This window comes from Caloenas nicobarica, chromosome 1 (genome assembly GCF_036013445.1).
Source record: "Caloenas nicobarica isolate bCalNic1 chromosome 1, bCalNic1.hap1, whole genome shotgun sequence".
Classification (NCBI taxonomy): Eukaryota; Metazoa; Chordata; class Aves; order Columbiformes; family Columbidae; genus Caloenas; species Caloenas nicobarica.
This window is the reverse complement of record NC_088245.1, coordinates 95,516,082-95,538,386: the sequence shown is the minus strand read 5'-3', so window position 1 is coordinate 95,538,386 and position 22,305 is coordinate 95,516,082. Positions and strand designations below refer to the sequence as shown.

Here is a 22,305-nt window from a genome sequence, read left to right as displayed (position 1 = left end):
CAACATTGTCCTGGTTACAGAATCTACTTCAAGGAACATCAGGCTTTGACTCAAAATACTGGCTTTTTGGTAATCTCTGTCTGACTCCCTCACAGACATCCAGTGCACTGTTCCAATCTGCCCAGCTGGCATTGCTCAACTAAGAGTGTTTCCTTCCCCTTTTTTTTTAGTACTGCATATCTGTTACATCACTCATTGCAGCATTGTTCTCATCCAAAAAGAATTACTTTGAAATAATTTTTTAAATTGCTCTATATGTATAAATATGAGCACTCTCCTTATTATATGTGTAAAAGCTCTCATGTCATAGAAATATACTATGACAAAGGGTTGCTGTCCCAAAAGACACGCAGAGGCAATACTTGCTTTCTCAGAATGCATCAAAATTCATAAAACTTGCGAAAACTTGGTAAACATTGCAAAGCCAACAGAGTCATGACTGGGGAGAAAAAAGCAAAGCATTATTAGTGCCAGTTTTAAGTAGAAGGGATTTGAACAGGAGAACTTCTGTCTGTCCAGCTCAAATATATAACCTGTACTTACAGTCTTAAAATGTATGTTTCTTCTCTGTTTTTAAAAAGTCTTGGTTGTATTTGGCACATGGCTTAGACTCCATTGTCCTCCTATTCAGGAACAAATTTTTTTTACATATCTGTAAGATACATAATTTTAAGATTTACATGAAAGACAAGATGCAAAACTGCACTGTTATGGGAAGCATCTGATGAGAATACCAATGGGGGAACTGCAACAAGTTTTTGCTGCAGAAGTATTGTTGATAAAATACAGCAAATTTCAAAGAAGAAATGTTATTTGGTCTCCTTAGGTGCAAAAATAGTTCATTGCAAATGATACGGAAAGAATACCAAGTGCTTTAGGTAGTACATAACTAAGTTTTACAGTTAATCTTGTAATTTAATATATATCTCAGTCAGCTAATCTGACATGCCCTCATTATTGGGGTCTTCATGGCCTGTCTCCATTTTTCTGACTGAGCTTTACGTGCTATGGAGTTACACCCTTTCTCTTCCTGATACTAGTTTTCAAGCCCAGTTAGTGCAATACTTTCTCCATGTGCTCCTTTTGCATGAGGAGCTTCAAAGTGTTCAGGCCTGTTCTGCTGACCCCCTGAGCTCTGTCACCCATCTGCCCCTGCTGTCCTGCTTGGAACAGGCCTGCCAGACTTGGCAGCTCTCAGGAGAAAATGACTCTTTATGAGTTGGTGTCTTTACTGCTGCCTTTATCCTCTCTGTTCTGGCTGTGTTTTCCTTTACACTTCTGTAGTAAAATTTTGGGACATAAAGGATGTTTTGGTGTGTGTGTGGATAAGGTAGAGTAGTGAAATAAAAAGAAATGGTTCAGCATGTTAAGGACATCTTCTGGGAAGTACAGATTGCACTAGCCCAGACTAGAGGCAAAGCTCACCAGTAATATGGGCTTGGTAGAGGAATGTGCAGGTCCATCTGTGCCTTACTTTACTGCTGTTGAGTTTTCTTTGCCATGTAGACTTGTTTAGTAGCTGCAAAATATTCTTGGATAACTTGATTTACTGAAGGCATACATTTTAGTTGGAAGAAAGTGAAAGACCTGTAATGGCCTCTATATAGACGTGAAACCCTTTCCTATGAAAAGTCACAACTTCTATTTGACCTTAACCGAATTTTCACTTTCATGGAAGCAGAGCAGTAGATCTGTTTAAAGGCACTGAAGAAATTCAAGGAAGAGATTTCTGAGACCTGTTCATTAGGGTCAAGAGAAAAGGGGATTGATTTCACTGTAATATTGGTGTCTTTATTTTTATGGGTTGTGGAGAGTGTCTCTTTTGTTTGGGGCTTTGGTTGGTTGGTTTTGCTTGGTTTGTGTTCTGTTTTGCGATTGTTTGGTTTGTGTTCCCCAGCTCTTTGTGTGTGAGATGCAACTACTAGTCAAAAGCTTGTCTTCTGCCTTTCACTGTAAATTATCACATAAAGGTTCTGAAAATGTATCTGTGTAATCCCTTCACAAAACTCTTGTCAAACATGTAGATCAGATTGCAGTCTCTTTTCATTGTCAGATGAATTTAATTACCCTGGTAATACATCTTGTTTTCATGCTGTTTTATGTTAATTTTGTGCAACGCAATTTTATTTTAAATAATCGCTTAAAAGAATAGAAATGGAAAAGGCTAACAGACTTAACTGGCCAACAGATCAGATCCTGCGGTAAGTTTCTTGCTGTGTTAATCCCCAAGTTCTAATAAGAGTTTAGAGTGATTTAGCATTACTATTGGTTTCTGATATTTTACTATTGTAATTTAAACTTGCTTTCTTCTTAGGCTTGGAGAGTAGGTTTGATTTCATTATTTAATACTCAGTTGACTCTTCTAGTAAACAGATTTACTAATGAAATACTTTTATCTGTTCACTCAATAGCTAGAGATGATTGCCATGGAAAATCCTGCAGACTTGAAGAAGCAATTGTATGTTGAATTTGAAGGAGAGCAAGGGGTAGATGAAGGAGGTGTTTCCAAAGAATTTTTTCAACTGGTTGTGGAAGAAATCTTCAATCCAGATATTGGTACGTGTTCTAATAATTTACTAATTTATCATATTTTTCCCATGAAAGGTTGGACCAGGTGATCTTTCAAGGTCCCTTCCAACCTGGGCTGTTCTATGTTTATGCAGTGCCTTTGTACATCTGCTGCTGCTTCTCTCTGAAGTTCTCCAGGTTTCTTGGTGATCGTGACAGTACTTGACCCATCGAGGTTCACTGTATCATCAGTCATCCTCATAAGGAGGAATGATGAAAGAAATAACTGTCTAGTTAGTGAAAGCCTGTTTAGATATAAATCAGTAGTATAGGGTTTCTTTGCAGGGTTCCTTTGTTTGTTCTCTCACCTTTCTCCTCACTTTGCTTTGTGACTAGCTTCTAGAATTAGTAATCAAACCAAAGAGGAAGAGCTTCTGCAGTAAAACCAGAGTAGGACTATGGTGAGTTTTTGAGTTATTTCCTCCCCTTCCTCCAGCTTAAAAAATCTGATAGTCTCAGTTCTTCTAATGATTTCATCTAAAGGGGGTGCAGATCCGAAGTGTGGCAGTAATGTCACATTGGGTTGGAATTACTTAATAACTAGGAGTAATTGATACATTGGAGCCAAAGTTCTATATTTGTGTTTTAACAGTCACGTTTCTATCTTACTGCTTTTTCCCTTGCTCCCTGCACCAGTCTTTTATGCTTCTATCATACATATGCAGGAACATGCTGCTTTTAATATGCAGCTTGTCTCCTCTGAAAAGATTAAAATGTTTTTAAATGTTAATACTTTGTGTTAGAATGGAAATGAGACTGACCAGGTTTCTATACTAATTTCATGGTTTATGTGAAATGTGATGTCACATGGTAGTTCCTGTAATGGCTTCTGTTAAAAGGCTCAACAGCTTATGGCCATTAGTTAATTTGGGTTCACCTAACTGTTTTAAAAAAAGACAGCAGTTGTTCTTGATTTTGTGGCTTAGAAAGTTGATGAAGAAACTCAGAAATTCATTTTGATTGGGTTAAAGGGGAAGAGCCCAGAATTAGTAACAGAATTTGAACCTTGGCACATGCTTTTCACTGTACACAAGCCAGTTTTTGTAGCAAGTGTACAGATCCTTAGACAAGTCTTACTCACTCTGAAAACTGCTATGAACTTGGAGAGACTTGAAATCTGAATTAGCAAGGTTACTTGGAATAAATTAGAGTATGGCAAAATAAGGAAGTCTTAGTACTTTAACTGACAAAGTTGTATTTCCAATGCGAAATACATTTTTTGACCTGGGTTTATCTAAACAGAAGTTGTGTGGGGTGCCTACATTGAAATACTCCTGATTGGTATTTGAAGTCAGATTCAGCTAAGATTCAGCCAGTGTACACACCCTGTGTGTGAAGATGGGTAATAGATTAGATGTGCGTGCATGTTTTAAATGTTGTTTCTCTATTCAAAGTACAAAAACATATGTACACTTTTTGTTTTCGTATCAACTTTGAAAAAAAAGGCATTTATTTGCTTTTGGCATAAATGCGTGAAAGCAGAAAATGTAGCTTGCTTTCACAGTTTTCTTTTGCACCTATTAATATGCACTGCAGTAGAACAGTTTAAACACCATATAAACCAAGTGTGGCTTTTGTTGATTTGTAAACACTTTATTTACTAGAGAAAATGAATGAACTCTTTAAAATGTAATTTAAAATGTCTGTCCTCTGATAGGTTTGCGTGAAGTGATGTTTATTGCTGTAATAGTTTCTTTGCCATTACATTTCAAGTGTTTTCATATTAAACTACCTTAAAGTTTTACTCAAAGGAGGCAATAACTCAGACAAAATAGATTTATGCCCAACAGTCACTATGGTAAAAGGGAAGAAGGAATAACTTCATATAATATTCCTAGCAAGACCACACAATTGTTTTCCCCTTATTGCAGCTTCCAGTTTCTTCTAGTGTTTTATGATTATTTTAATGTACTATAGTCTTAATTTTGGTCAGTGAATAAAATGTTGTGTTTCCAGATATTGATCTGGGTAAACTGGTAGTCCTTCATTATTGGGTGTTTGTTGGAGTTGTTTGGTTTTGACTGTTCAGCTCTTCCCTCATATTGTAGAAACTACAAGTCATTGCTTTTATTGTGCTAGTAATCCAGAGGTTACTTCAGTCAATTAAGAAAATGGAATGCAGGCTTCTATTTAACATTTCTCCTATATATGCTTGTGTTTCTCATCCATTTCTGATTTCTAGTTGCCTTACCTGATATGTTAGTCTGTTATTTGCTGCTCTCATAGTAGCTGAGCCTGTCCTCATACCTTACTGAGATAAATAATCTTCAATTCTGTGGAACAGCCAGCATCGCTGAGTTTACAGTTCATTTCCTTACATTGAATGAGAATTCAAGCTGCATCTCTTGGCCGAAGGTGATGTTTTCAGTCTTAGGTGTCATTTCATGGCTCTGTTCATGTGGCTTTGTAATCAACTTGTACATCTCCATAGGTTGTAAACAAACTTATCTTTTAAGATCTGACAAGGTAAATCCTTGTGGCAAATGTAGTTCATGTTCTTGACCATGTGCGTGTGACTTCTGGTGTGTTGGGAGGAAGGAGCCTGGGCACTTTTCCTGAGGTTCTGCCTGGAAATCACGAGACTGAGCTGTACCAGCAACAGGTCACTGAGACTATACTTGTCCAGGGTGGTTTATCTCCCTCCTCTTAAGTCTGTGGGGTTTGCATTTACCTTGCTTCAGTATCTGGTCAGGAAACAATGCATTTTACTGTGGGGCTCATTTGAATACTTTATAGCCTGTACACAAACTCTTGGTTTCTTAAGCACGAGCTAATCTAGTGGCTTGCTACAGCCAAAAGGGCAAGAAGGAAGACCTGGGTAACTATAGACCGGTCAGCCTCACCTCCATGCCTGGGAAGATGATGGAACAACTTATCCTTGGTGCCGTCTCAAGGCATATCAAGGAGGAGAGGGTCATTAGGGGCAGTCAACATGTCTTCACAAAGGGGAAGTCGTCTTTGACCAACCTCAGCCTTTTATGAGGACGTAACCAGGTGGCTAGATGATGACAGAGCGGTGGATGTGGTCTACCTTGATTTCAGTGAAGCATTTGACACAGTCTCCCACAGCATCCTCGCTGCTAAACTGAGGAAGTATGGTCTGGACAATCGGGTAGTGAGGTGGACTGTGAACTGGCTGAAGGAAAGAAGCCAGAGAGTCGTGGTCAATGGGGCAGAATCTAGTTGCAGGTCTGTATCTAGTGGAGTGCCTCAAGGGTCAGTACTGGGACCAGTGCTATTCAATGTATTCATCAGTGACTTGGATGAGGGAACAAAGTGCACTGTCAGCAAGTTTGCTGATGACACCAAACTGGGAGGGGTGGCTGACATGCCAGAAGGCTGTGCTGCCATCCAGCGAGATCTGGACAGGCTAGAGAGTTGGGCGGGGAAAAATTTAATGAAATATAACAAGGGCAAGTGCAGAGTCTTGCATCTGGGCAGGAACAACCCCCAGTTCCAGTATAAGTTGGGGAACGACCTGTTGGAGAGCAATGTAGGGGAAAGGGACCTGGGAGTCCTGGTGGACAGCAGGATGACCATGAGCCAGCCCTGTGCCCTTGTGGCCAGGAAGGCCAATGGCATCCTGGGGTGTATTAGAAGGGAGGTGGTTAGTAGGTTGAGAGAGGTTCTCCTTCCCCTCTACTCTGCCCTGGTGAGACCTCATCTGGAATATTGTGTCCAGTTCTGGGCCCCTCAGTTCAGGAAGGACAGGGAACTGCTGGAGATCAGAGTCCAGCGCAGGGCAACAAAGATGATGGAGTGGAGCATCTCCCTTATGAGGAAAGGCTGAGGGAGCTGGGTCTCTTTAGCTTGGAGAAGAGGAGACTGAGGTGTGACCTCATCAATGTTTATAAATATATAAAGGGTGAGTGTCAGGAGGATGGAGCCAGGCTCTTCTCGGGGACAACCAATGATAGGACAAAGGGCAATGGGTACAAGCTGGAACACAGGAGGTTCCACTTAATTTTTTTTTTCCAGAGGAAAGAACAGGAGAACAAAGCAAAACCTCTCCCTTTCAACAATGAGAAGCTGTTAAAATTGCATCCCTCCTGTGAAACAGTAATCCGTTGTTGTTATACAGTTTCCCCTCCAGTTAAGATAGATGTGATAGCTGCAGCTTTGAGTACCTTTAAACAAGAAAAAAAAAAAAAAAACAAACCTGTTAGGTATCTAACTCCAAGGTCATATGTGATGGTTAATCCCTGCTCCATCATCATAGCTTCCAGTTCTGTAATAGGGCTGCATGTAGTACTGTTCTGGTGCTGGAACTGGCCTGGAAAAGCCTTTGAGGAAAAGCTGTCACTTTATAGTTGTTGGAGTTCTTCAGGATTATTTCATCTGCGTGGTGTTTGTGCTCTTTTCTTGCACCGTTTTATTTATTGAAGTTACAATTGATGAAGTGCTGCTGGCTCCTCAGCAATGGAAGGGGAGGGAAGGTTGTGCATGTACAGCTTCAGTGGGCAGGGCAGGATGGTGTATCACAGGTCTCCTGTGGGCTTTTAGTGGTAATGTGAGTAACAGTATTTTGAGCAGCTCTGATTACCTTAAGGTAAGTAGCTTCTCTGTGCCATTAAATTTAGTATAATGTTAAGTTAAACACATTTTAGAGGCATTCTAATACAAATAGGTTTATAAAGGTATGTCTTACATGATGTTTTCAATCAAATGTAACCATAATTGTTCAACATTTTTTACAGGGATGTTCACATACGATGAATCTACAAAACTGTTTTGGTTTAATCCGTCCTCTTTTGAAACTGAGGGTCAGTTTACACTGATTGGCATAGTACTGGGTCTGGCTATTTACAATAACTGTATACTGGATGTACATTTTCCCATGGTTGTCTACAGGAAGCTAATGGGCAAAAAAGGAACTTTCCGTGATCTGGCGGACTCTCATCCTGTAAGTTCATTATGTTCTTTGAGTTTATTAATGTATTTTCCATGCAGTGACTTAATCTAGATTTAAATTAAACACAAGATCACCGTCAGAAGTGGAAGTGAAGTAACCAGTGATTTGTGTGAAGAGTCTGTATTTGTTAAAATAAATTCATAAGCAATAAAGCCTCTTACTGCATTTGGTTTGGAGGAGGTGGAATTGTCAAGTCAGCCAATAGTGCTGGGTGTCAATAAACCTGTGTTCTATTATTTTTTTTTCACATACTGCCTAAATTGCTTAGTATCTCACTAAGCACTACTAAGCACAAACTATTCTTAATAGTATCTTCCCAAAGAGATTTCTAAAATTAGACTCTTTATAAATAAAGCAAATTTCTACAAAAACTGTGAAAGTAACAGTAGACATGCAAAAGTGTGGTGTGTTATATTGGGTTTTGTCTAAAGCAAGAGGCAGATGAGGCAGTTCGTGAATATCCCTGCAGTTTGGGAGCGGTGATCAGTGTCTGTCTTCCCCCCGCACCTTCCCCAGCCACAGGCTGGACAAAGACACTGAGCCGTGCAGATGCTTTAGGAGATGGAGCATTAGAAGTATCTGTGCAGGATGTCCTGGTCCTGCTCTGTCTTCAATCAAAGTTCACCAGTAGCTTTCCTTCATGCCAGCTAGTATGAGTTATTAGGATGCTTCATTTAGTTTCAAAGGCAGGACATTTCCCTTTTCATAAGCAGTTATGCAAAATCTTAAGCTATTAAAAAAACAGTAAAATTATATTGTTCAAAAAAGATCTTGCCTTTTCTGTGTGTTTAACTGGAAAATGAGGTGTGTGTAATCTCAAAATAGGTTATCCTGTCTACTTCGCATGACTACATATAACAGCATGCCAGTTTCTCTGTAAGATGATGTTGAGAAATACATAGTGTTCCCAGTTAAATGTAATTTTTATTATAAACTTACAGTTCCTATGACAGAAAAAGTGGATTTATTCCTCTGTGAAACAAGGTGGTCAGGGCATTTCTTAATTTGTTGCCCACTCTTATGCTTTTCCTCTTACGCCTACGATGACTTCATTTAAAAATCATCCTTTTAAAACTCTTCACATTCTGATATGACTTAAACACTTACTTCAGAGCTTCTCAAACCAAAAATGAAATTCAGAGTAGTCAAGCCACCCAATGCTTGCTCGAATGCTGTAGAGCATGGAGGGGACAGGGTGTTCACCAGCCCTCACCACCAACAGTTCCCAGTCCAGTCATTTTCAATGCAAGATATTTTTAAAGGTGCTGTGAAAGAATCAAAAGGATACAGATAGCAAGAGGATGAGGCCTACATGTAAACTTTCAATAATTAAAACATTGAGGGGAAACTTATTACCTCCGCTTCACTATAAAAACATAGCTGCTCTCAGCTGTTGCTTTTGCCTTCGGTTTGTGTTCTTGAGTCCTACACATGTTTCAGGTTCCTTTTCTGCATGGCCTTTGGTTTCCAAGAGAGTCTTGGGCTTTTCCTTGGGTATAGCAGGGGGAAAGGCTGGTTGTTCCTTTGAGTAGAGCAAACTCTTAAAGGTAATTTCATATTCCACGTGGCAAATTCTTGTGATTTTTATGTTTTATTTTTGTTTTCTTGCTTTAATGACTGCGCCATCCATGTTGCTTCAAGATTACTTCCTAGTTTTAGTTTTAAATGAAGATGTGGGAGATAAAAGCCTGCTGCCTGAATTTTATCTGATAAAAAATGCAGTGCTTTCTTTGATGTTTACACATATGTTCAGCTTACTAGTGTAACGTGTTCTGGATGCCAAAAGTAAATACAATTTCAAAAGAGGAAGAGGTGATCAGTGGCTCTTAAGGTACAGGTCTGACTATTGCATTTAGGAAGATTGCTGGGTACAAATAGGCTCTCGTAAGGGAGTTGTCACTCATTGCCCCGTTTCTTTATCTGAATATCTTCTAATGGTTGTTTTTACAAACACTGAGCTTAATATTCCTTTGTTTGGACTGTTATGGGAGATCTTAGGTGACTCCTGTCATAGAAAGTAACAAGCCATTTCATGTCTTCTGGTATTACTCAGTGAAATCTATTGCAACTTATTTACGACACACATGTATTTCTTATTCTGCTAGGTTCTTTACCAGAGTTTGAGAGACTTGCTAGAGTATGAAGGAAGCGTGGAAGATGATATGATGATAACGTTTCAAATATCTCATACGGATCTCTTTGGCAATCCAATGATGCATGATTTAAAGGAAAACGGTGATAAAATTCCTATTACGAATGAAAATAGGAAGGTACGCTCAAATAATTTTTTAATGTAATCTGTGATTTTTAGATACTCTATGCAGAATTATGTAGTACTCTATATAGAGTTTTTTCTCAATTTAAATTTAAGTTTAAAAGCCTTGCTGTAGCACAATGCAGTTGTAAGCAGAAAAGCCTTCACATTTAAGGAAAGCTTTGATACATCTATACATAACTTCTGGCTGTGGTGTTTGACCTGTTTGAGAAATATTTGAGGCTTGCTTTTTATTATTGCTGAGTAGAAGCAGTAAAAAGATAACTTGTGTAGAATTACAGAATTAAACGTATTTTAGGGTCTTATATTTTGGGGAGATACTTCAAGCGGCATGTGTCAAAGTACTAAGGGGTTTTTTTGGGGATTGTTTCTTTACAGGAATTTGTCAATCTGTATGCTGACTATATACTCAATAAATCAGTAGAAAAGCAGTTCAAGGCCTTTCGAAGAGGATTCCACATGGTGACCAATGAATCTCCTTTGAAATATTTATTTAGACCAGAGGAAATTGAATTACTTATTTGTGGAAGTAGGGTAAGAATCCTGAATGTACACCAGAAAGTGGAGCTTTTTTGATCCTAAGTATATAATTAGTGGTCATTTTTACAAATGTCATCTTCTTACAGAATTTAGATTTTCAAGCACTAGAAGAAACTACAGAATATGATGGTGGCTATACAAGAGACTCTCTTATTATTAGGTAATTTTTATTCTGATTTCCGAAATATTAAAAGCACTTTACATGCCTGTTTCTTCATAATGGATTTAATATTGTAAGGTTTAGTATTTTTGTAGTACTGGAGATGCAAGTGTCTTATGTATAATTTTGCTTTACTCAAGTGCTGTCATTAGAAAAGCGCAGATAGCTTAAGCATTGTCTTTAGCTTCCGGTGAACTCTAGTGAAGCTTAAAAGGGATTTTCCCCAGGTTTTTTGTCTTTCTCTTATACCATATAGTTAAATAATCCCCAGGATAAACAGGGATGTTTCAATAAACTACCACTGCTCTGCTGCTATGTTTAAAAAAAAAAAAAACACAAACACTGAACTGTATGTATAGAACTTTCTTCTCTAATGAGAAACGAAGTAGGTTTAATGTTTTTACTTCCTTGTCCCCTTCAACTAGAGAACTCTGAAGTCAAGGCTCAGAGAAATGTGCATCTTCAGCCCTCTAGACTTTGCCTAGTACTTAACTAGTGCCTGCTGGGGTAGAAAACCTTTGACAGCAGCTGCATTTCTTTACTATGGTGTTTAAGAAGCTGGTAGAAATGGATGGTGTAGTGGAACCAGTATAATTCTTTAGGAGATAGGAATGATAAAGGAAGAATATTTGCAGATCAATTATCAACCAAACTGACGTTTAAAAAAAATTCAACTGCAGTATTTTGGTGATATTTCTGATTTCTAATTCTGAATCTCATAGATTGGTGAATACATTACTGTCAGTTTTGGTTTACAAATGCAATTTGTACATTTGATGTTAAGATTGATTAGGATTACTAAACCTTCAAAGTTCAATTACTTTTGAATGTCTCATTTATACCAAAGAAAGTTCTCAGTTTGTTTACTTTTTGATTTCTTCCTTGATAGGGAATTCTGGGAAATAGTCCATTCATTTACAGATGAACAGAAAAGGCTATTCTTACAGTTTACAACAGGCACAGACAGAGCCCCTGTGGGAGGACTTGGAAAGTTAAAGATGATCATAGCCAAAAATGGCCCAGATACAGAGAGGTAAAAAAAAAAAATTACATTTTGCCTGTTTGTTTATAAATGGAAGCAAGTTCTGTGCTTTTAATTTATTAACATAGTTAAATCTGCAAATTGAATCTTTAAGCAAAGTAGTTTCTCTTCAAATTTATTATTTTGGATTTGTGAAATAGCAGTGTATTTCTTTGCATGTACAGAGTGTTCCCAGATCTGAATTATTTTTTTTCTTCTTTTTTTTTGTTTTGTTTTCCCCGCAGGTTACCTACGTCTCACACATGCTTTAATGTACTTTTGCTTCCGGAGTACTCAAGCAAAGAAAAGCTTAAAGAAAGATTATTGAAGGCCATCACATATGCCAAAGGATTTGGCATGCTGTAATAAATATAACAAAAGGGATTAAAAAAATGATGGTGATGATGTCCCTGTCCAAAAAGGCCATAAGATAGTGAGCTACAGTAGTCACCTGTGTTTGTGCCTCCCTTCTTTACTGGGGACATTGGGCTGGAACAGCAGATTTCAGCTGCTTATATGAACAAAATCTTTATTTTTTCTTTTAGCGTGAAAGTGTTACATATTCTTTCACTTGTATGTACAGAGAGGTTTTCCTGAATATTTATTTTAAGGGTTAAATCACTTTTGCTTGTGTTTATTACTGCTTGAAGTTGAGCCTTTTTGAGTATTTACAAGAAAACAAACTGTACTCTCCCAAGGAAAATATTGCCATCATTTGTAGACCATGTAACCTTCAAGTATGTGCTATATTTTTGTCCCTGTATCTAATCAAATCAAGAACTGTACTTTTTGAAGAGTTTGCTTTTGAAACTTGAAGTCTTGGAAAACAGTGTGATGCAATTACTGCTGTTCTAGCCCCCAAAGAGTTTCTGTGCAAAATCTTAAGAATCAATAAAGATGGAAGGGAGAACTTGGAATGTTAAATTGCAGCCTTGAGAACTTTACTTTAGTCACAGCACAACAATTAAAATTCATTTCACTATATGTTGTCTTCACATGTCTTGTAATAAACTGTGTTTTTAATTAGGAAACATTTCTTAGCATATGAAAGGGTAGAAATTTTAATTACTTTTTTTTAAAAAAGACGTTTACTGGGGAAAGTGCATTTTCAACTGAACAGCTTTAGAGTAGGGAGTGAAGTGTTTGGAAAAAAGAAAGTTTTTGCTATATTATAAACAAAGCATGTGGAAGTGCACTTAAAATGAAGTTTTGCTCTTAATTGCCTATTATGTTGACATTTCAAATAGACAATCCAAAGTCTTCCCTACATGTTATGTCATCACCATTTATTGAATGAATCATTGTTCCTACTTATCAAGGCACATGATCAGTGTTGCAACATAATCTTAAAGGGATGGCTACTGTATTTTAATCTCATCTAACGATAAGCAAAATTGAACAATATTAAACGTAAGGCCTACTTCATGTTGTACACTTCCAACCATTAAATAAACTGGTAGAAAGTAAGTATTAAGGTTATGTTCATCTACTACATAAAGTATTCAGTAGGTTTTTAATTTAACTCTACAAATCATATCAGAAATAAATCCTTTACCTTTCGTAGTCTGTGTTTAATGTTAATTTCTCCTGTTGCAATATCTGATAAAGGGATTATGCGTTTTTAAGTGAAGTCATAACTGGCATATCTCTTTTGCAATGCAAGCTGCAGCGGATGTGCAGAGCTGAGCTTGTGCCTTGACAATTGCTATAACTGACTGCTACCAATCAGACCCATGACTGTGTGGAATTGGCATTAAAAGGCATAGTTTTGAAATCATTGGAGGAAGAAAACATGTCTTTCAGGACTATTTTAATAAATTCTTTCTAGTAATAGAAGCAGACAACTGTTATGTAACTACGATGCTGAATAAACCAGTGACCTTTTTTTCACCACGGTTCAGTGAAAAAGAAAACAAGTGACTTCCTTACTTTGATAAATTGGATATTAAATTATTTGATAAGAAAACATTGTAGCACAGCATCATTTGAGGCCTACAGGTACGTAAAACTCTCCAGAAGTGAACTGTAGTGATGCGGGGTCCAGCGATGTTCCCCTCTGAAATCCAAGCCGATGCAAGACGGCCTGGATGTGACACTTGCTGGGGAGGGAGAGGTGCTGGCTGTCTTCTGGTCTTTGATCTCCAGGTGGCGCTTAGGGCATGATTTCTTCTTGAATGTTCACCTCGCTTCATGTCCTTGAAGAGGACAACGCAAGATACCCTACCTCTGTCAGGCGGTTGACAACGACGTTTGCTGATTCCTTCAGGTTTGGGGCATCTTTTTCTGTAGGTGGTGAGAACAAGATTTGCCGAGAGCCTTGAGGTGTTTTCTCACAAGTGCAACCCACATCGTGTACGTCCTGTGGCAGTAGTCTAATGCTGTTAAGCTGTATCCCCGTAACTTGGTTTTATTCTGATGTAGCTGTGGATGGTGGTTGTGCCCAGCTGACTAGTGTGTAAGATTTGTGTTGGTTTTTTTTATATAGGTCCAGAAGCTGGGCAAACAGCGTAATTGGATAGCGATGCAAAGTTCTCTAGCTGAAATGCTGATGTTGTAAATCTGCTTTTTCTGTTTTCCTTTAGCATTAAAATAATACATAATTGTATTGGCCTTTAAAAGCATAAGTTGTTTTTCAAGGAATCATTTTCAGGTAAGATACAAGTACTTCATGTTTGGTAGATTTCCCATTTAAATCTATACTGCCTCCTCCAAAATTCCACTGTATTGAAACCTTATCTCCTTAGCAGTGTTATAAATGTGCTAATTGTCCAGCAGCAGTTGATAAGGTTTAAAATAAATCTTGATGTCTTGTATCCGCAGGCTGTTCTCCTGCCCTACAGAAGTTCCAGTCAGTCTTCTGTTGCTTGAAAGGTTTGTCAAAGTGGGGAAAATGCCATTTTAAGTTGTTTTCTTTTCTGGGCTCCAGGGATACCTGGAATGTTTTTTGCCCTCACTTACTCTTTCATCAATTTTGCAAATTGTAGGTGTCCAAAGCTTGCCTCAGAAACCTAGGTGTAGTTATATGTCGCTGAAATACCTCTCGAGTGAGACAGATGACTCCTTCTAAGGTTGCAGTCTGATGCCAGTGTGCTGGTGCTCTCTCCTTGAGGGGTCCTTAATATGTTAACAAGAAAATACTTGGAGCATCTCGGCATTGTCTCATTTGACAAGTGATAAGTGCCTCTTTGAGCGTGTCCTTCTGCACCCTAATAGACTGCCAAGATGCTTCCAGCCTTGGTGTGAAGGAGACTACAGGCTTTTATCTGTGTTTTGTGGTATCATATGCCTCAAAAATGATAAGAATAATACAAGGTACACCAAAAAGAAGCATCTTAAGTACTGTAAAAATATGGCATTTTTTCAGGTTTCATTAGGAGTGAAGGGATGGATAGTGTTGTTTAGCTCTAAGGTACGTTAGCGCGCAACTCTGTATGAACAAGAGCATCACCTTTTAAAAGATGAAAGCTTTTGATTGTTGCTAAAAAGATTTCAGGAGCAGCCTTCAGGAGTGAGCACGGTCCAGTTAACTAAGGGATAGTGTGTCATGAATTCTGACCGGGCTTCTCCTCTGTTCGGCGGGCAGTAGCCTGAGAAGGGACTGTGGCAGCCAGGGACACTCTCCATCCTGTGCTTTGAGGAAAGCTGACGCTGGAATGGGCTGGCAATGAGCCTGGAGCTGCAAGCAGCTCTATGTTGGTCAATCCATGCCTCTCATCCAACAGTGGTCTTCACTGCTGGAGTGAGAGCTTCAAACCACATCTCATACCACGCTGGTGTGAGGTACCTGCTGGGCTGAGCCTCCAGGTCACCTGCAGCGTGGACTGACCCTGCACTTGCCTCAAGTTTCTGCTCTGGAGCAGGGAGTAGGACACAGGTTTCCATGCTGCTGAGGTTCAGCAGGAGGACAACCCTCAGAATACCAGCCTTAAGGTGCTGCCCTGGCACTGTTGTAGCCACTTAGCTCCAGGTAAATTTTTAATCTCACCAGAGGATTAACTATTTCCTGGTTGTCTCAAGAATTTTCAGGACAAAGATAATTCAATCCGGCTGAATGTTTGAGCTGTGCCTTATTTATTTTGCAGAACCTGCAGAACAGCTCCAGTATTTCAGCCTACAAGATGGAGCAGGAACTTCTTTCAAGTTTAGTGATGCAATATCAAGTCTTTCCTGACAAGAGCTTAGTTTATTATGGTTAGTCTCAGAATCACAAGGGTTGGTGATATGTCACCTACAGTTCCCATTTGTACTTGTGCACAGCTTTAATTAGATTTTGAGAATTACTCAAGTGATATGAATTTTGTGACAACAAATTCAAAGACCATCAGGGACTTGAAATTAATTTTATTAAGAAATCCAGTTTTATGCCATATCATAGAGGTGACACTGCTTTGGAAGTATCGTTGGTTCTGGCATTTGCCATTAGACAAGTTGCTTCTTATCCAGATTAATACATGTGGTAAACCCATGAAATAATGGCAAGTACTTTTCCACAGTGCTCCATCTAAAGATGTCTTTAGCTGTTGATTTTTATTATTTTTCATTAATAAAATTTGAAAGGGTGTCTTGCTGCTGGATTTCTCTAAGCTCTAATTTTTAAAAGGTGACCTCAGCTGTTTGCACAGCTGTAAGGTTTCTGTCTTCATAACTTTGCCTTCACCAGGTTACCCAGTGAAGTGCTGACCTGCAGCTGGAGGGCTTTCCTGCCACTGTCCTGGTGTCCTGGTGTACCACCTTGTCACCGAACCTGGCAATCTCCCTCCTCCTGTTCTCCCAGAAGTTTCCACTGCATCTTTGGTTGAGTTTCTGGTAAGTGACATCGTGACCAAGCCCCCGATGGGGGCAGCTCATCCGCTGCAACTGTGGAGTAGGTGGGACTGCCCAGCTTGTTGAAAGCTGCTGTGACAGAATCTGTGGGGAGCAGAAAAAGCAACTTTTTCCTTGCTGTGTCCATGGATTGTGCCTCCTGCAAGCTTTCCTCTCTGAAGAGCAGAACGTGGGGTATGGTGGGTGTTGGTTTGGGATCCCACATTCTTGAACAGAAGAATTTCGCGGATGTAAGATTGCAAGTAGAAAAGGATCTTTGAAAGCTATAACCAATTTTTTTTTTCCCCCTCAGAAAAATGTAGTATTTCTTTCACTTGGATGCAAACTCCCATTTTTCTGAAACCTCCCGTGTGAACCATTGGTCCTTCTTTCGCAATGGCCAGTTTATGGGATGGGAGCAGGGCTTAGCTGGAGAACTCACGTTGGCTGGTGGGGCAAGTGCAACTGTGAGATGGGAGAGGAGGAGAGGAAGGGGCTGGGTTGGCAGAAAAACAGTGACTAGGGGAGAAGAGAAGCAGTTGGAAAATGAATTTTGAGAAAGAGATGAAGGAAGCTGGAGGTATGTTTTGGTTCTATTTTTTTAACTGAAAGGAGGGTTGTAAAGGATCTTGGGAAGACAAGGGATGGTGGGAAGGTGGTTTTAATTGCAGACGTGCTGCTGTGCCATACGCAAGCATGGTTTTGTTCTGCAGTTCATCCAGAGAACAGTCCTGATAAATAATTGAAGTCTACCTCGTATGTTGGTGTTTATGGATGTCTGTTGCTCCATAGATGCCCTCCTTTGAAATTTCTAGGTGGGGAAATTTCTAAGAGATGAGGACATCAGAGATACATGTAGAAGGCAGGAATCATTATTCTATTTCAGGATAATAAAATGGCATTAGGAACTGCTGCGTTAACTTCCTGGGTAGGGTCGTGCGTAGTTTTGAGACTTAAAAATGAAACTAGGGCTGAGTCTGAAAGTCGAGCAGTGATCGCTGGGGTGGGACTCCTGCCTTTGGTAGGACAGGCAGCACAGCTGAACTGCAAACAGCTGCGCAGGCAGGGATGCTGCTGCTCACGCGGGCTTGGTTGATGACTGGTACCGAGCAATGTCAAGTGAAGGTAAAACTGCAGCAGCCTCAAGATTTGTGACTGAACTGTTGTCACATGTAAAGCTGACGTGAAGCCTTTCTTCTTAATGTCACCAGAAGCTCCGGTGTCTGTTTCTGCTGTGCCAGTGGGTTCTTGTACAGAGAAAAAACCTGAAATCTGTCTTCCCACTACATCGTTTCGCTTCCAGATCTGTACGGTGCAGCAGTGCGAGCAACAATGCTCACAAGTAACTGTCTTTAAATTGACAACTAGTTGAATATTCCTGTTCTAAGTTTTGTGCAATTGTACATTATGTGCTGCTACATGTGATTGAATTATTTCCTGTTGCAAGCACTCGGTGTTTGAGCAGCAGAGGGTAAAGATCAGGTGAACTAATGTGATACAGTCAAGGATTTTTTCATTTCCTAATGTAATGGATTTTAATTTTTTAAAAAGGCGGGGTGGACAGCACTGCAATGTTTCCTAGATGAAAGCATGCTTTTTTAAAGAATATTCTCACTCGTGCTACGGACACCAATTTTTTTTTTTTTTTTAAATCAAGCATCATCTATGCATGAGGAAACCTATGAACTTTGTAGCACGTCACCCAAATAAAGCAGGTGACGTTTTGGCCTCACCAACACTGATACTTTGTTTTTAAAAAGCAGCACACACTTCTTTGTGATCATCCCATAAGGGTTGTTCTTTGGCCAATTTCTTTCAAACCTCTCTGGGGGGAGGGTCTTGTATTCCCAAACTAAATTCTGCAAGTGGATGTGCTTTCTATCGAAGCTCCTGTCCGGCTGCTTTGGAGTAGGGCTGCAGCCGCTGTGCTCTGCCCTTGCCAGGCTGCGCTTTCTGCCCTGACTGTAGCACCCAGCTCAGGCGGGAGCATCGCTGCTGCACCGGGAGTCGTTCCAGAGCGTTGTCCTCAGGGATTTTTCAAAGGTGATCATGCTCCAGACCTGCAGCTTCCTGCCTAAGCACTTTGATTTGATCATCCAAGCCAGGATGAGGAGAAGAGAGGCCTTGTTGGTGTCTCAGCCCTGGGAAGGTTTTGCTGGATCTGGGACTCTGTTTCTGGGACCACCTGCTGCTGCTGTGGCCACCTTCAGAGGATGGTTTTAGTGCCTTCTCTCTTGTGCTTTTGGCCTCTCCTGAAGGGACAGCAGGTGGCCTGCAGCCACTGCTCTCGGCTGCTGTGCCCCACTGCAGACCAGCGGTGGCAATGGGGGAAGCTGGAGGTGCAGAAGCACTGGTGATGTTGCCTCCAAGCCTCACTGCGCTCACTGCGGCAGGGCTGGGGGTAGGAAAAATGGGCTGTTTCAGCAGTTTCTTCCCAACATCTGCAAGGTGGGAGCCTCCAGCAGCCATATCCTGCTGTTTTTCACCTTTCCTCTTGGAATCTCCCATCCTGAAGCTGGTTGTAGCATGTGGAATCTCCCAGGGCTGACAGCAGCATCAGTTGGTCTCATCTTCTCTCTGCAATTTTTTTTTTTTTTTCCCCCCTCTTTATATAGGCAAGAGTGAAGCCCTGTAGGTCTGAAACCTGTAGGTAGCTCTGCTGTGCTGCAGAACATTTCTCCACCCCTTGGCACCAGAGATGGCTGGAGAGGGGGACCGTGCTCTGCTGGAGACATCCCTGTTGCTCGTTGGTCAGGCATGGGCTGGTTCTGGCCACCGAAGTTTCCTGTAAATCAACTGTAGAAAGTGGGTTCTCTGTCTGCTCTGCTTCTGTGTCTCTTCTGTTACCAGCCTCTCTTCCCCAGCAGCAGCAAGCTGAGCTCCCCGGGGCTTCTCCCTCGCCTGGAACGGGTCTGTCGCCCCTGATCTCGGCTGCAGTTCTGAGCTGCTGCCAGCTGCCCCGTGGTGCTGTGTGGCTCTTTCCTCACTCCTCCTTCCTCATCACACTCATCCTCCTTCGGCTGCCAGCGCTTGCAGCCGGTGCAGTTTGGTTGTGGCAGGTTTGAAACCTTTTCAAAGCAGTCGGCCTTGAAACCCTGAACTGAAAGTGTTTTGCTTGGGGTAGCTCCTCTGTCCATCTACCCGGTAGCCGGGAGCTTCACCCTTTCTGTCAGCGCTCAGGTCTTAGCCATGCATGGAGAAACCCGGCCCTGGCTGACGGGATAAATGAGCTGTGGTAGCAACTGCTGTGTTTGGAAAGGCATGAAGTGCTTTCCTAGAAAAGCTCTGCAGCTTTTTGTTGCTAGACAGGAGGTGTGTGTTTTTCCCTAACCTTTATGCCAGTGTAGTCGGAGGTAGCTGTGTTATTGCAAGGAGACGAGGCATTGGGTTGTCGGTAGTCGAAATCCATTAAAAAAAAAAAAAAACCTCTAGATCATTTTCTTCACTGTGAGGTGCCCAAAGTCACTGCTGTTGAGAGTCTTCCTTGCGCCTGGGCACTGTGCAAGTACTCATGAACAAGCAGCCCTGAGGACTTGCTTTAAATGACCTAAATCTGCGAATAATTTGAAGATAGAGGGAATCCACTGAAGCTTGTTGGATGAATTATCAGCACTGTTCTGCAAGTAAAACACTCACACTTCAGTGAGGGACTGGCAATTGATTTTCCTAAAAAGAGTAGATCTTTGCAGCACAATTGGTTTGATTCGTCAGCCCTGGAGGCAAGCTGTGCCAGGGAAAAAAAAAAAAAAAAAAAAAAAATTTGTGCTTCTCTATCTTCTCCCCTGGAAAAGCAGGTAGTGCCCATGAGCTTTTGTTGTGCCTCCCACCTGGAGGGGCTGCTCAGGCATAGTGACTGCTGTGGGGGGCCTCCCCTTCCAGGGTGACAGAAAAATAACTGTTAAGAACAGAATGTTGTGGTGTCTTTTTCCTGAAACTGCCAGAAATGACATGTTGAAACAGACAAAAAGCTGAGAAATTAACAACTATTCATCAAACTGCCCATCAGTCTGCAATACAGTTGTGCTCTCCCAGTTTTCCATGTTACTGTTCTGCAGTTGCTCTGTTACAGAAATGTTGATAACCAGCCACAACAAATGTTAAGAAAAATGGAATAGGCAACCATAAGCAAATTTCTTTCATGTTTCTGCACTTCTGTGTTTAGTAACCAACCCCTAATTTACCTGTAAAAGTAAGACAGGCCTCTGCCAGAGCTGGACGGGGTCCACCTTGGCCTCTTGGGAGGACAAGCCTTTGGCGTGGCAGCTGTAGCCATCGGCGCTGTGTCCTGCGCTCTCCCTGCAGCAGCTGAGCAGAAGCGGTAAAGCTGATGAATCACAGAATCATTTAGGTGGGAAAAGGCCTTTAGGATCATCAAGAGGAAAAATCTCTTTGTGAGAACTGCTGCTGTTTCTGGAGTAAAGCTAATGTTTGTGTTCATCCTTGAAGCCGAGGACACCCTGCTGTCCTGCTCTTGAAGTTATAGAAACTCATTTTACTTAAATAATGCGACTCTTCCCTTCCGTCCTCGCTCCACTCTTGGGGTGCAGAGCAGGGAGGATTGCAAACACAGAACGGCAGAATTTTATTTTCCACAGTGAAGCTGCAAGGCCAGTTGGCAGCAGCAAGGCCCAGCCTTTGATTTGTGAGCTGGGAAGGGCTGCAAAATCTGAATTTCAGAAACAAAAGGCCCAACCGTTTTTAGAGCCAGGACTTGCATGTGTTTCCCTCCCCCTCCACCCAAGGCAGAATGGAAGGGAGTGGGGCTGCCCCATCCTGCCCCTAAGGACTCCCTAGGCAGCAGCATCCTCAGGCTCGGGGGGGGAGAGGGGGATTCCCAGATTGACGGCTTCCCTCAGGAGAGCTGCCACAGCTGAAGTCTTGTGCTTTAGCTGCCTGTACAGTTGCCAGATCCATTTAGTGCATAATTCATTTTGCTCTCAGGGATACACAAAGGGATTTTATGAATGCTAAATTATATAAACAAGGGGTCAATTCTTTCTGTCTGTTCCAGGATGGAAACATTAAGAGAAGAGCCCGGGGACTTGGAAGCCAACCCAAGTACAAATGCTGTCATCTCACAGATCTTCAGGATGAAGAGCAACTCTTCTGTAGTCAGCCTGAGCATTGGACAACCTGGCCTTGGTTTGGCCTGTGAAACCCTCTCCCATCCTTGATGTCAGCAGAAATACAGAAACCAATGTGTCTTCCAATCAGCAACATAGGGACCAGTTCAGAGAAAGCACTAATGCTTTTGCAGAAGAAAGGAAAATGAACAGTTTGTTTCTTAATGTAAAGCAGAGCCCTCTCTGCTTGTAGGTTAATAAATATTTGGCAGGAATAAAACTGGAAAGCAGGTACCTAAGAGAAAAGAATTAAATACAGGAGTTGTTCCTTCCCTGAGCTGTTTCTGCAGAAAGGGCTGCACAGCCCAGCTCCCCCCTTGGCTGCATGTGAGGGGTTTTCTGTACACATCCCCCCCCTACTGTTTTGCTGTCACCGCTATTTCTGTTGTCTAGTTCATTGAATTTTCCAGAATGGAGCTTTCTACTGTTTAAAAAAAAAAAAAAAAAATCAGTAAAATAATAGGGGGTGAGTGGGAAAGGATGGGTGCTGCTATTGAGAGCACTTTAAAGAGTAGTAAGACATGAATTGTTTGCTGTTATGGAGCAGGGTCTGTGTTTCGAGGCCCCATTGGTAAGGTGACATGTGCATGCGAGTAGCACCAATCTGCAAACACCTTTATTTCTGCTGGACAAGGCCCCATCCCCACTGTGCTGCCCCGTGTGGAGCCGGGGAAGGGGGAACAGGAGAAAGGGGGCAGCAGCAGGAGGAGCCCAGCGCCCCCAGGGCGGTGGTTGGGCTCTTGTGCCCGTGTGGGACCTGCAGACACAGTGATGGTGTCAAAACTGGGCACGGGACCAAAGCAGTGTGCTGGCTGCTCTGCCATGGGGGGCTAACGCCACCCTTGCCACTTGGTTTTCTGTCACTTCATCTCTCTGCTCCAGCTAATGGTTTTTCTGGGCCAT

General features: G+C 41.3%; 1 protein-coding gene across 7 annotated transcripts in view; it reads left to right on the top strand.

Annotated features, from left to right (window-relative positions):
* Positions 1–13,523, top strand: part of UBE3A (ubiquitin protein ligase E3A) — a 56,792-nt gene extending 43,269 nt beyond the window's left edge. For all 7 annotated transcript variants that reach the window (XM_065648144.1, XM_065648156.1, XM_065648175.1 and 4 more), the window contains 7 exons: positions 2,412–2,556; positions 7,266–7,471; positions 9,586–9,750; positions 10,134–10,289; positions 10,382–10,455; positions 11,345–11,488; positions 11,722–13,523. In XM_065648144.1, coding sequence (XP_065504216.1) covers positions 2,412–2,556; positions 7,266–7,471; positions 9,586–9,750; positions 10,134–10,289; positions 10,382–10,455; positions 11,345–11,488; positions 11,722–11,842 — 1,011 coding nt within the window. In that variant the 3' untranslated portion in view covers positions 11,843–13,523. The remainder of the gene's footprint in view (positions 1–2,411; positions 2,557–7,265; positions 7,472–9,585; positions 9,751–10,133; positions 10,290–10,381; positions 10,456–11,344; positions 11,489–11,721) is intronic.
* The last annotated feature ends 8,782 nt before the right edge of the window (positions 13,524–22,305 follow it).